General features: G+C 41.9%; 1 protein-coding gene across 1 annotated transcript in view; it reads right to left on the bottom strand.

The window, feature by feature from the left end:
- The window catches only part of col6a3 (collagen, type VI, alpha 3), an 83,566-nt gene that overhangs the window by 47,810 nt on the left and 21,233 nt on the right, over positions 1-14,523 (bottom strand). The window contains 15 exon segments of the mRNA XM_030758094.1: positions 210-809; positions 1,022-1,615; positions 1,902-2,501; positions 2,714-3,307; positions 3,594-4,193; positions 4,406-4,999; positions 5,284-5,883; positions 6,096-6,689; positions 6,975-7,574; positions 9,257-9,844; positions 10,021-10,617; positions 10,742-11,323; positions 11,459-12,052; positions 12,550-13,152; positions 13,235-13,828. Coding sequence (XP_030613954.1) covers positions 210-809; positions 1,022-1,615; positions 1,902-2,501; positions 2,714-3,307; positions 3,594-4,193; positions 4,406-4,999; positions 5,284-5,883; positions 6,096-6,689; positions 6,975-7,574; positions 9,257-9,844; positions 10,021-10,617; positions 10,742-11,323; positions 11,459-12,052; positions 12,550-13,152; positions 13,235-13,828 — 8,934 coding nt within the window.

Consider the following 14,523-nt stretch of genomic DNA (forward strand, 5'->3'; position numbering starts at 1 on the left):
CTAATATCCTATAGGCACCAAGCCCGACTGACTTTGCTTTTCTTTTCTTTTTTTCTTTTTTTGAAAGAAGAAAGCATGCTAGAAAATATGTTGAAATGTGTAAAAGGAGCTAAACAATCATCAATTTCTTTTCTTCTATCTTTGTCTCTGTACATGAAAAAAGTCGAGTATCATTTGGGGACAGAAAGGAGCCCTGTCTGATAACATACCAAATACAGTTGGTGATTCTGGGGTGACTTCAGTAACTGCAGCCTCCACAGAGGATTCAAGTTGCTTTTGGACACTTGGAAGGTCAGTGAATTCAGACACAGAAAGAGCAGAACTGGGCTCGCCAGTTATGGTTTGAAGTTCTCTGCTGTCAGAGCCTCTGGCTCCAATTGCAATGGTCAAGACACCCAGCTGTTTGAGAGCAGAGGCTGGTTCATCAACACTGTCAAAAGATCTTCCACCAGTCATCAATATCAGGACTTGCGGAATTCCTTCAGGGCGCCTGCTTCCAGCAGAGTCCGTGAAGACGTTATCCCTCAAGTACCGGAGAGCTGCTCCAGTGTTGAGGGGACTTCCGCCTTTGTGCCTCAAACCTCTGACACTGTCAAGGATCTCTCTTTTCGTCGTGTACGTGTTCAGATAGAACTGGACAGCTGGATCTCTGCTGTATTGAACAACCGACACACGGTCTTTGCCGTCATCCACACTCAGTGTCTCTACTTGTTTTTGGACAAAGTCTCGCATAGCTGGGAATCCAGTTCTAGTACCATCAGATCCATCCAGCAAAAACACCATATCCTTCCCTGCTGGCTGTCTGACCACTAGGGAACATAAGATTTTGGCACATATTTAGCTCAGTGAATCAAATATTTAGCAGCTGCAAACCAGAAGGTGAAACTGAACTTGGTCTTTACAACCACAACTATTTTGTCAAATTGCACTTGCTGATGTTCACGTAGCAACAAACATTTGATTTCACTTCAAACTCTTTCCAACCATGATACTGGAATTTAAAAATGGGTCACTTTCTTACCAGTCACTGTTGGTGTCACAGGCGTGGCCCTCACTAGCACTTTGCTCATTACAGAGGAGAGCTGTTCTTGGACATTGGGGAGGTCAGTGAACTCAGACACTGACACAGCATAACTAGGCTCATGTGATATTTTCTGCAGCTCTCTAGCATCCGAGGTCCTTGTTCCGATGCCAATCACAAAAATGCCCTGCTGTTTGAGAGCTGAGGCTGGGGTATCTACATTGTCAAAAGACCTTCCCCCAGTTAGCAAGATCAGTATCTGTGGCACACCTTGCAGGCGTCTACTCCCGGAGGAGCTTGTAAAGACATTGTCCCTGACGTATTGGAGAGCTGCCCCGGTGTTTAGGGGTCTTCCTCCTCTGTGTCTAAGCCCTCTGACCGAGTCCACCACATCCTCTCTGGTGGTGTATGTGTTCAGATAGAAATGGACCTCTGAATCTCTGCCGTACTGGACCACAGAGACACGGTCTTTGTTTTCGCCCACATTCAGTTTCTCCACCACTCTCTGTACAAAATCACGCATGGCAGGGAAGCCATTCCTTGTGCCATCTGAACCATCCAGAAGGAATACGATATCTTTTCTGGCAGTGTCAACTGAGAAAAGACAGGAAGACAAAAAATAAAATCCTTTGCCAAAAGGACTCTTGTGAGATTATCTTTGACTGGGCAGACTAATATCCTATAGGCACCAAGCCCGACTGACTTTGCTTTTCTTTTCTTTTTTTCTTTTTTTGAAAGAAGAAAGCATGCTAGAAAATATGTTGAAATGTGTAAAAGGAGCTAAACAATCATCAATTTCTTTTCTTCTATCTTTGTCTCTGTACATGAAAAAAGTCGAGTATCATTTGGGGACAGAAAGGAGCCCTGTCTGATAACATACCAAATACAGTTGGTGATTCTGGGGTGACTTCAGTAACTGCAGCCTCCACAGAGGATTCAAGTTGCTTTTGGACACTTGGAAGGTCAGTGAATTCAGACACAGAAAGAGCAGAACTGGGCTCGCCAGTTATGGTTTGAAGTTCTCTGCTGTCAGAGCCTCTGGCTCCAATTGCAATGGTCAAGACACCCAGCTGTTTGAGAGCAGAGGCTGGTTCATCAACACTGTCAAAAGATCTTCCACCAGTCATCAATATCAGGACTTGCGGAATTCCTTCAGGGCGCCTGCTTCCAGCAGAGTCCGTGAAGACGTTATCCCTCAAGTACCGGAGAGCTGCTCCAGTGTTGAGGGGTCTTCCGCCTTTGTGCCTCAAACCTCTGACACTGTCAAGGATCTCTCTTTTCGTCGTGTACGTGTTCAGATAGAACTGGACAGCTGGATCTCTGCTGTATTGAACAACCGACACACGGTCTTTGCCGTCATCCACACTCAGTGTCTCTACTTGTTTTTGGACAAAGTCTCGCATAGCTGGGAATCCAGTTCTAGTACCATCAGATCCATCCAGCAAAAACACCATATCCTTCCCTGCTGGCTGTCTGACCACTAGGGAACATAAGATTTTGGCACATATTTAGCTCAGTGAATCAAATATTTTGCAGCTGCAAACCAGAAGGTGAAACTGAACTTGGTCTTTACAACCACAACTATTTTGTCAAATTGCACTTGCTGATGTTCACGTAGCAACAAACATTTGATTTCACTTCAAACTCTTTCCAACCATGATACTGGAATTTAAAAATGGGTCACTTTCTTACCAGTCACTGTTGGTGTCACAGGCGTGGCCCTCACTAGCACTTTGCTCATTACAGAGGAGAGCTGTTCTTGGACATTGGGGAGGTCAGTGAACTCAGACACTGACACAGCATAACTAGGCTCATGTGATATTTTCTGCAGCTCTCTAGCATCCGAGGTCCTTGTTCCGATGCCAATCACAAAAATGCCCTGCTGTTTGAGAGCTGAGGCTGGGGTATCTACATTGTCAAAAGACCTTCCCCCAGTTAGCAAGATCAGTATCTGTGGCACACCTTGCAGGCGTCTACTCCCGGAGGAGCTTGTAAAGACATTGTCCCTGACGTATTGGAGAGCTGCCCCGGTGTTTAGGGGTCTTCCTCCTCTGTGTCTAAGCCCTCTGACCGAGTCCACCACATCCTCTCTGGGGGTGTATGTGTGCAGATAGAAATGGACCTCTGAATCTCTGCCGTACTGGACCACAGAGACACGGTCTTTGTTTTCGCCCACATTCAGTTTCTCCACCACTCTCTGTACAAAATCACGCATGGCAGGGAAGCCATTCCTTGTGCCATCTGAACCATCCAGAAGGAATACGATATCTTTTCTGGCAGTGTCAACTGAGAAAAGACAGGAAGACAAAAAATAAAATCCTTTGCCAAAAGGACTCTTGTGAGATTATCTTTGACTGGGCAGACTAATATCCTATAGGCACCAAGCCCGACTGACTTTGCTTTTCTTTTCTTTTTTTCTTTTTTTGAAAGAAGAAAGCATGCTAGAAAATATGTTGAAATGTGTAAAAGGAGCTAAACAATCATCAATTTCTTTTCTTCTATCTTTGTCTCTGTACATGAAAAAAGTCGAGTATCATTTGGGGACAGAAAGGAGCCCTGTCTGATAACATACCAAATACAGTTGGTGATTCTGGGGTGACTTCAGTAACTGCAGCCTCCACAGAGGATTCAAGTTGCTTTTGGACACTTGGAAGGTCAGTGAATTCAGACACAGAAAGAGCAGAACTGGGCTCGCCAGTTATGGTTTGAAGTTCTCTGCTGTCAGAGCCTCTGGCTCCAATTGCAATGGTCAAGACACCCAGCTGTTTGAGAGCAGAGGCTGGTTCATCAACACTGTCAAAAGATCTTCCCCCAGTCATCAATATCAGGACTTGCGGAATTCCTTCAGGGCGCCTGCTTCCAGCAGAGTCCGTGAAGACGTTATCCCTCAAGTACCGGAGAGCTGCTCCAGTGTTGAGGGGTCTTCCGCCTTTGTGCCTCAAACCTCTGACACTGTCAAGGATCTCTCTTTTCGTCGTGTACGTGTTCAGATAGAACTGGACAGCTGGATCTCTGCTGTATTGAACAACCGACACACGGTCTTTGCCGTCATCCACACTCAGTGTCTCTACTTGTTTTTGGACAAAGTCTCGCATAGCTGGGAATACAGTTCTAGTACCATCAGATCCATCCAGCAAAAACACCATATCCTTCCCTGCTGGCTGTCTGACCACTAGGGAACATAAGATTTTGGCACATATTTAGCTCAGTGAATCAAATATTTAGCAGCTGCAAACCAGAAGGTGAAACTGAACTTGGTCTTTACAACCACAACTATTTTGTCAAATTGCACTTGCTGATGTTCACGTAGCAACAAACATTTGATTTCACTTCAAACTCTTTCCAACCATGATACTGGAATTTAAAAATGGGTCACTTTCTTACCAGTCACTGTTGGTGTCACAGGCGTGGCCCTCACTAGCACTTTGCTCATTACAGAGGAGAGCTGTTCTTGGACATTGGGGAGGTCAGTGAAATTAGACACTGACAGAGCATAACTAGGCTCATGTGATATTTTCTGCAGCTCTTTAGCATCCGAGGTCCTTGTTCCGATGCCAATCACAAAAATGCCCTGCTGTTTGAGAGCTGAGGCTGGGGTATCTACATTGTCAAAAGACCTTCCCCCAGTTAGCAAGATCAGTATCTGTGGCACACCTTGCAGGCGTCTACTCCCGGAGGAGCTTGTAAAGACATTGTCCCTGACGTATTGGAGAGCTGCCCCGGTGTTTAAGGGTCTTCCTCCTCTGTGTCTAAGCCCTCTGACCGAGTCCACCACATCCTCTCTGGTGGTGTATGTGTTCAGATAGAAATGGACCTCTGAATCTCTGCCGTACTGGACCACAGAGACACGGTCTTTGTTTTCGCCCACATTCAGTTTCTCCACCACTCTCTGTACAAAATCGCGCATGGCAGGGAAGCCATTCCTTGTGCCATCTGAACCATCCAGAAGGAATACGATATCTTTTCTGGCAGTGTCAACTGAGAAAAGACAGGAAGACAAAAAATAAAATCCTTTGCCAAAAGGACTCTTGTGAGATTATCTTTGACTGGGCAGACTAATATCCTATAGGCACCAAGCCCGACTGACTTTGCTTTTCTTTTTTTTTTCTTTTTTTGAAAGAAGAAAGCATGCTAGAAACTCTGTTGAAATGTGTAAAAGGAGCTAAACAATCATCACTTTCTTTTCTTCTATCTTTGTCTCTGTACATGAAAAAAGTCGAGTATCATTTGAGGACAGAAAGGAGCCCTGTCTGATAACATACCAAATACAGTTGGTGATTCTGGGGTGACTTCAGTAACTGCAGCCTCCACAGAGGACTCAACTTGCTTTTGGACACTTGGAAGGTCAGTGAATTCAGACACAGAAAGAGCAGAAGTGGGCTCGCCAGTTATGGTTTGAAGTTCTCTGCTGTCAGAGCCTCTGGCTCCAATTGCAATGGTCAAGACACCCAGCTGTTTGAGAGCAGAGGCTGGTTCATCAACACTGTCAAAAGATCTTCCACCAGTCATCAATATCAGGACTTGCGGAATTCCTTCAGGGCGCCTGCTTCCAGCAGAGTCCGTGAAGACGTTATCCCTCAAGTACCGGAGAGCTGCTCCAGTGTTGAGGGGACTTCCGCCTTTGTGCCTCAAACCTCTGACACTGTCAAGGATCTCTCTTTTCGTCGTGTACGTGTTCAGATAGAACTGGACAGCTGGATCTCTGCTGTATTGAACAACCGACACACGGTCTTTGCCGTCATCCACACTCAGTGTCTCTACTTGTTTTTGGACAAAGTCTCGCATAGCTGGGAATACAGTTCTAGTACCATCAGATCCATCCAGCAAAAACACCATATCCTTCCCTGCTGGCTGTCTGACCACTAGGGAACATAAGATTTTGGCACATATTTAGCTCAGTGAATCAAATATTTAGCAGCTGCAAACCAGAAGGTGAAACTGAACTTGGTCTTTACAACCACAACTATTTTGTCAAATTGCACTTGCTGATGTTCCCGTAGCAACAAACATTTGATTTCACTTCAAACTCTTTCCAACCATGATACTGGAATTTAAAAATGGGTCACTTTCTTACCAGTCACTGTTGGTGTCACAGGCGTGGCCCTCACTAGCACTTTGCTCATTACAGAGGAGAGCTGTTCTTGGACATTGGGGAGGTCAGTGAAATTAGACACTGACAGAGCATAACTAGGCTCATGTGATATTTTCTGCAGCTCTTTAGCATCCGAGGTCCTTGTTCCGATGCCAATCACAAAAATGCCCTGCTGTTTGAGAGCTGAGGCTGGGGTATCTACATTGTCAAAAGACCTTCCCCCAGTTAGCAAGATCAGTATCTGTGGCACACCTTGCAGGCGTCTACTCCCGGAGGAGCTTGTAAAGACATTGTCCCTGACGTATTGGAGAGCTGCCCCGGTGTTTAGGGGTCTTCCTCCTCTGTGTCTAAGCCCTCTGACCGAGTCCACCACATCCTCTCTGGTGGTGTATGTGTTCAGATAGAAATGGACCTCTGAATCTCTGCCGTACTGGACCACAGAGACACGGTCTTTGTTTTCGCCCACATTCAGTTTCTCCACCACTCTCTGTACAAAATCACGCATGGCAGGGAAGCCATTCCTTGTGCCATCTGAACCATCCAGAAGGAATACGATATCTTTTCTGGCAGTGTCAACTGAGAAAAGACAGGAAGACAAAAAATAAAATCCTTTGCCAAAAGGACTCTTGTGAGATTATCTTTGACTGGGCAGACTAATATCCTATAGGCACCAAGCCCGACTGACTTTGCTTTTCTTTTTTTTTTTCTTTTTTTGAAAGAAGAAAGCATGCTAGAAACTCTGTTGAAATGTGTAAAAGGAGCTAAACAATCATCAATTTCTTTTCTTCAATCTTTGTCTCTGTACATGAAAAAAGTCGAGTATCATTTGGGGACAGAAAGGAGCCCTGTCTGATAACATACCAAATACAGTTGGTGATTCTGGGGTGACTTCAGTAACTGCAGCCTCCACAGAGGACTCAAGTTGCTTTTGGACACTTGGAAGGTCAGTGAATTCAGACACAGAAAGAGCAGAAGTGGGCTCGCCAGTTATGGTTTGAAGTTCTCTGCTGTCAGAGCCTCTGGCTCCAATTGCAATGGTCAAGACACCCAGCTGTTTGAGAGCAGAGGCTGGTTCATCAACACTGTCAAAAGATCTTCCACCAGTCATCAATATCAGGACTTGCGGAATTCCTTCAGGGCGCCTGCTTCCAGCAGAGTCCGTGAAGACGTTATCCCTCAAGTACCGGAGAGCTGCTCCAGTGTTGAGGGGACTTCCGCCTTTGTGCCTCAAACCTCTGACACTGTCAAGGATCTCTCTTTTCGTCGTGTACGTGTTCAGATAGAACTGGACAGCTGGATCTCTGCTGTATTGAACAACCGACACACGGTCTTTGCCGTCATCCACACTCAGTGTCTCTACTTGTTTTTGGACAAAGTCTCGCATAGCTGGGAATCCAGTTCTAGTACCATCAGATCCATCCAGCAAAAACACCATATCCTTCCCTGCTGGCTGTCTGACCACTAGGGAACATAAGATTTTGGCACATATTTAGCTCAGTGAATCAAATATTTAGCAGCTGTATCAAATGAATAATTTTTTCAACTTAAAGGCAGATGATGAAATCAAAGTCAGTGTTTTCTTTGTCCTTTAATTAGAAATACTACAATTGAACAATTTTCACTTCCAGCCCTTTGAAATTTACTGCTCAAAAAAATTAAAGGAACACTCACTAAATTAGAAGATGCTCATTTAGCCTGGAAAAAGAGTTTGTTGCTCTATAAAAAAGCCGTCCGTAAAGCTAGGACATCTTACTGCTCATCATTAATTGAAGAAAATAAGAACAACCCCAGGTTTCTTTTCAGCACTGTAGCCAGGCTGACAAAGAGTCAGAGCTCTGTAGAGCCGAGTATTCCTTTCACTTTAACTAGTAGTGACTTTATGGATTTCTTTACAAATAAAATTTTAGACATTAGAGAAAAAATTAATCATAACCATCTCAAAGATTTATCTTCATGTTCGGCTGTTTTCAGCTCTGCTGGTATTTGTTTAGACTCTTTCGCTCCAGTTGGTCTTTCGGAGTTAACTTCAATAGTTACTTCCTCCAAACCAGCAACATGTTTGTTAGATCCCATTCCTACTAGACTGTTCAAAGAAGTCTTTCCTATTATTGATGCTTCAATCTTAAAAATGATCAATCAGTCTTTATTAGTTGGCTATGTACCACAGGCCTTCAAGGTGGCTGTAATTAAACTGCTACTTAAAAGCCATCACTTGACCCAGTTGTCTTAGCTAATTATAGGCCAATCTCCAACCTTCCTTTTCTCTCAAAGACTCTTGAAAGAGTAGTTGTAAAACAGCTAACTGATCATCTGCAGAGGAACGGTTTATTTGAAAAGTTTCAGTCAGGTTTCAGAATTCATCACAGTACAGAAACAGCATTAGTGAAGGTTACAAATGATCTTCTTAGAGCCTCTGACAGTGGACTCATCTCTGTTCTTGTCCTGTTGGACCTCAGTGCAGCTTTTGATACTGTTGACCATAACATTTTATTACAGAGATTAGAGCATACTATAGGTACTGCACTGCAGTGGTTTGAATCATATTTATCTAATAGACTCCAATTTGTTCGTGTAAATGGGGAGTCTTCTTCAGACACTAAGGTTAATTATGGAGTTCCACAGGGTTCTGTGCTAGGACCAATTCTATTTACGTTATACATGCTTCCCTTAGGCAGTATTATTAGAAAGCATTGCATCAATTTTCATTGTTATGCAGATGATACTCAGCTTTACCTATCAATGAAGCCAGATGACACGCATCAATTAATTAAACTGCAGGAATGTCTTAAAGACATTAAGGCCTGGATAACCTCTAATTTCCTGCTTTTAAATTCAGATAAAACTGAAGTTCTTGTACTCGGCCCCACAAATCTTAGAAACATGGTGTCAAACCAGATACTTACTCTGGATGGCATTACTTTGGCCTCCAGTAAAACTGTGAGAAATCTTGGAGTCATTTTTGACCAGGATATGTCCTTCAATGCACATATTAAACAAATATGTAGGACCGCTGTTTTGCATTTGCTCAGTATTTCTAAAATTAGAAACATCCTTTCTCAGAGTGATGCTGAAAAGCTAATTCATGCATTTATTACATCTAGGGTGGACTATTGTAATTCATTATAAATCATCTCAGTTCTTACCTCCATTGGGTTTTTCCTCATCTTCCATTTTTTTAAGGTGATGCATCAAACTTTGTTGAATTCGAGGGAGATTTACAAACTCTGGAACTGAGAATGTGTAATTTGGATCTGAGGAAATTATTTCCATCTCAGCTGAATTGGACATTTTTGATCCAATCGCAAATGCAATGACCCCTGCAGCTTTAAGCATACTTGCTGGTCCTCGTGGAGAATCTCTAGATCTTCCACCAGCCAATACAATAAGTATCTGCTTGGCTCCTTCATGATGTCGACTTCCAGCATTTGGAACAAAGACATTATCCTTCACAAACTGCAGCCCTGCTCCAATATACTGAGGCCTTCCGCCTTTGGGTTTAAGGCTTGCAATGTGCTTAAGGACATCATTTTTTGTGTTGTAAGTATCCAGATTGAAACTGAGTTCAGCATTGTTGCTATACTGCACAACAGCAACTTTATCTTTTCTTTGATCTAGGTCAAAGCTCTCAACCATTCTTGCAACAAATTCAAGTATTGCACTGAATCTCCTTCTGACATCATCAGATCCATCAATGAGAAATACAATATCTCTTTTCATGCTGGAGCTTGACCCTAAAAAACATTCACAATCATGTAAATGTCAGTAACCAATTCAACAGAAATTATTCACAGATTACTGGTAAAGACACTACAGCATGTCGCTTACAAGGTTTGCACATAAACAATCAATATTAAATGAGATATTTATTAAATCAAACCTCAAATAATTAAATCTTATGTTCACTTACCTACATCAGGACTGACAGTTCTTTTGAAAGAAGAAATGGCTGAGAGTAACTGTTCTCTCACACGAGGAAAGTCAGAAATGTCCGTGATAAAATACTTTGTTCTAGGAGCTAATTGCTCCAGTTCCAGCCTATCAGCATTATTCACACCAACACCAAAAAGAACAATTCCTGCATTTCTTAGCCCGTCCACTGGCTTTAAAATTTCATCATTTGACTTTCTCCCACTTAAGAGGATCAGTATCTGTGGGACTCCCTGCAGGGCTCTGCTTCCAGATGAAGCAGTGAAGACATTGTTTTTTACATAATTAAGAGCTGCACCAGTGTTTACCGTGAACCCTCCTTTCAGTTTCACATTGTTCAAATGATTCATGATATCATCTTTTAATGAGTATTTGTTTAGAAGAAATTCAGGAGTAGGCTCTGTGCTGTACTGGATTAAAGCAACTTGGGCTTTTTTTGGCCCAATTTCTATTTGCTTGACAAACTCTCTGACAAACTCCAAAGTTTGTTGTTCACTTGATTGCATATCATCAGATCCATCAAGGAGAAAAACAATATCAGCACTCTGGAGTCCTGCCTCTGCAGTCACAGAGGTATCTGAAATGGGTTAAAAACAAACATTTTACAAAACCTACATCTTAGCTGTAAATGAAAAATGATGTACAGTTATGCAGATCTTTATGTTCAGAAGGAAGCCATCATAAATTCTCGTTCTCCTTACCAATGGTTGGAAATTCTGTTGTTTCTTTAGTGCCCCTCAACATTTCTCCTAGTGACGGATCTAAGCTTTGTAGATTATTATAGTTTGTGACATAAAAATAATGTGCTGGTGTATAGGAGATGGTCTGCATTTCCAAAGTATCAGCATTTTCTGTTCCAATACTAAAAATCTTTATTCCATTGTCTTTGAGTGATTGTGCTGGTCCTCTGACATCATCCCCAGATCTTCCACCACTAAAAACATAAAGATACTGAGGGACCAAGTCTGCATGTCTGCCTCCAACTGATGCAGAAAAGACATTATCTCTGACAAACTCCAGTGCTTTCCCAATGTTCTGTGGTCTTCCCAACTTATGCCTCATTGTTCTAATGGAATTGAGGACATCATTCTTGGAAGAATAAGAATTCAAGTAGAAATTGACAGTGGCATCACGGCTGTACTGAACAACAGCCATTTGGTCTCTATCATTTCCCAGATTTAAACTTTCAACAGTTTTTTCCATAAAGCTTCGTATTTCTTCAAAACCATTTCGTGAGTCATATGATCCATCAATAAGAAACACTACATCATTTTTCTTAGAATCTGCAACAAAGACAAAACATGTGAACAAAAATGCAATGCATTTGCTTCAGGTAGCATGCAAGCTCCTACAATGACACTTTCTGAAAATCCTTCAATCTCTCCACTTTATTAAACAACAAAAACACTGCATCTTACCAAGACCCACTGTGGGAGTAATTTGTTCTGCGTGATGCGAAGCCTCTCTTAACAATGCCAGCACATCTTCCTGAACACTAGGAAGTCCTCCATAATCAGTAACTGAGAGTGCATACTTGGGTTCATGAGATATTGTCTGTAGTTCTAGGGTGTCAGCATTAGTTGTCCCAATGGCAACTAAAATGACACCAATTTCCTTCATCATTCTGACTGGCATTCTTATGTCATCTCCAGAACGTCCGCCACTCAATAATATGAGAATCTGTGGAATTCCCTCCTGGAGTCTACTGCCAGACTTAGGAGTATATGCATGTTCCTTCACATACTGGAGAGCAGCTCCAATGTTGTGAGCATAACCCCCTTTGTGTCTCAGACCTCTTATTGCTTCAAAAATATCGTTCTTTGTTGAATAACGACTCATGTTAAACACTATCTCTGCAGTGTCACTATATTGGACCACAGCCACGCGGTCTCTGTTTGTGTCAGTGTTTAGAAGCATTGTTATCCTTTGTACAAAGTCAATAATATCTGGGAAGTTTTGCTGAGAATAATCAGAACCATCAAGCAAAAAAACAACGTCTCTTCTGCTGGAATCTGTAATCACAGAGGAATTTGAACAAATTGGTTGATGGTTAAAATGAAATGAGTATTCTTGCAAATGTTCATTTATCCTGTGTGCACAACCATTTGTTGACATTATCTGAACCATGCAACAGCCAAGCAAATAGTTTGCTCGACAGAACTGGACAGAGTTGCCCATAAAACAGGGAGGAAAATCTGGAGCAGTATTTAAAGTATAGTCCTTGCAGATTGGTTGTCATGGCAGGCAAATGGAGGAAATGGATTGAAAAATGGCTTTATATTTTTATAATTATCAATCACTTGAATTCGTGGGAATAAAATGAAAAATAGGTTTTTAGCCTAAATAAAACAAAAAAGTTTTATTTACAAAGTCAACAAGACTAGTGAAGTTAAAGGTCAAGCAGTTAGTTATTGTGTTATCCTCCATAATAGGTGAGCTCTTGTCTTCACCAATCTGACAATGCATTAAGTTGTGCACCCAGCGTAAGAGTTAGTCATCACAGCCTTACCGTATGATGGTGGTTTGATGACAGGGTTTTTAATTTCCTTCATGGTAGAAATTAAAAGTTGGTCGATATCAGACAGGGCACCGGAATTTTCTACATAGAATGTGTGATCTGATTGTTGTGAAATAGACTGAATCTCAAGGATGTCTGCATTATGCATTCCCACCACAAAAGTCATTACACCCATTTCATTCAAGTTTTCTGCAGCATTTCTGACATCATCCCTGGACGGTCCACCAATTAAAAGAACCAAAATCTGAGGGACACCCTGCTGGTGCCTACTTCCAGAAGAGGCTGTTAAAATATTATCCTTGACATACTGCAGGGCTGCACCAGTATTGAGGGGTCTGCCTCCTTTATGCCTCAACCTTCGCAAACTGTCAGCAACATCCTGCTGTGTACTGTATGTATTCAGGAAAAAATCGACAGAAGGTTCTCTGCTGTACTGCACTACCGAAACACGATCTTCGTTCTCATCCACACTGAGAGTCTCCACAATTCTCTCAACAAAGCCAAGAACAGCCTTGAAGTCATTCTGCATTTCATCAGAGGAATCCAGTAAAAACACAATATCACGTTGAATAGATTCGTTTTGACCTGCAGGAGCTTGACAGACATGATGAAGCTAAGTTAGAGTTAAGCATTGTAAGACAGATAGACCATAAAAAACATCAATAAAAAGTCTTACCTAAAGCTTTTTGTGGTTTTAGTCTTGGCTGCTGCCGAGGCACCCTTTTCACAAATGACACAAGCTGATCAAAGATGCTCCCAATATTGTCAAACTGAAGTATGGACAAGGCATAGGAAGGGTTATGTGCAATCATTTGGAGCTCAAGTATGTCTGCATTTCTGGTACCCACACAGAATGGAACAACTTTTTCCTGTTTTAGGGCAGCAGCAGCACTTGCAATATCATCTTGAGATCTTCCACCACTCAGCAGAATCAATATCTGAGGGACACCTTCTTGATGCCGACTCCCTGAGGACTCGGTGAAAGCATTTTTTCTTACATAGTCAAGAGCTGCCCCAGAGTTGAGGGGTCTGCCTCCTTTATGGTTCAAACGTTGGATTGCATTGAGAAGATCTTGTTTTGCCATGTAGGTGTTCAAATTGAACTGTGTCTGTGGTTCACTACTATACTGAACCACAGAAATGCGATCTTTGTTCTCACCAATATTGAGTGTTTCTACCAATCGTTCCACAAAACTTCTTATTGCTGGGAAGTCACTTTGTGTATTATCCGACCCATCCAAAAGGAACACTATGTCTCTTTGAGGAGATTCTATTTCAACTAGAAAAGAATATGAAACCCTTGTTTAATAATCAAACAGAAGCAAAAATGCACTGTGGTGTAATCAACAGACATGTTGTTGGTAAATGCATTAAAACTAGTAATGAAATTCAAATAATTACTGTTATTTGAAAAATGTGTTAGATGCAAGAATTTTTAGGAAAACTGGTCAATGAAGAAAAATATTGAGAAATTACAAGTTAAGCAGCATATTCATCTTTCACACATGAAAGATGGATGAAAGCAAAACTAAGTTTTTTTGTTCAAGAAAACATTTTCATTCAATGATGTGATTATCACTGGCTCAAGGGAGAGCTTAAGAAAATAAAGAAAAGCTCTCTGGGGTACAAGAAGAAAAAGGATGGCAGCCAACCAAGAAGCAGCATAACAAGTAAGATGTGTCTGGTCAACGAAGAGAATTTAACAAATGTGGAACTGATTGATGACATTCTGATTCAGTTTCATCACATTTGAAATTATGAAAGACCAAATGGGCAAGAACATAAGCAGGGAGTCAGTTTAAATCTCAACTATGGATCACTTTTATTTCTTACCTACAACAGTAGGAGGCTCAGTTGATATTTCTGCCTGGACAAATGCAACTAAATCTGGCTGAATGGACAAAATTTCAGCAAAGATAGGCAAGTTGAAAAGAAATCTGGGTGAGAAGGCAATTTTTTGAAGTT

Source organism: Archocentrus centrarchus, chromosome 21 (genome assembly GCF_007364275.1).
Source record: "Archocentrus centrarchus isolate MPI-CPG fArcCen1 chromosome 21, fArcCen1, whole genome shotgun sequence".
Classification (NCBI taxonomy): domain Eukaryota; kingdom Metazoa; phylum Chordata; class Actinopteri; order Cichliformes; family Cichlidae; genus Archocentrus; species Archocentrus centrarchus.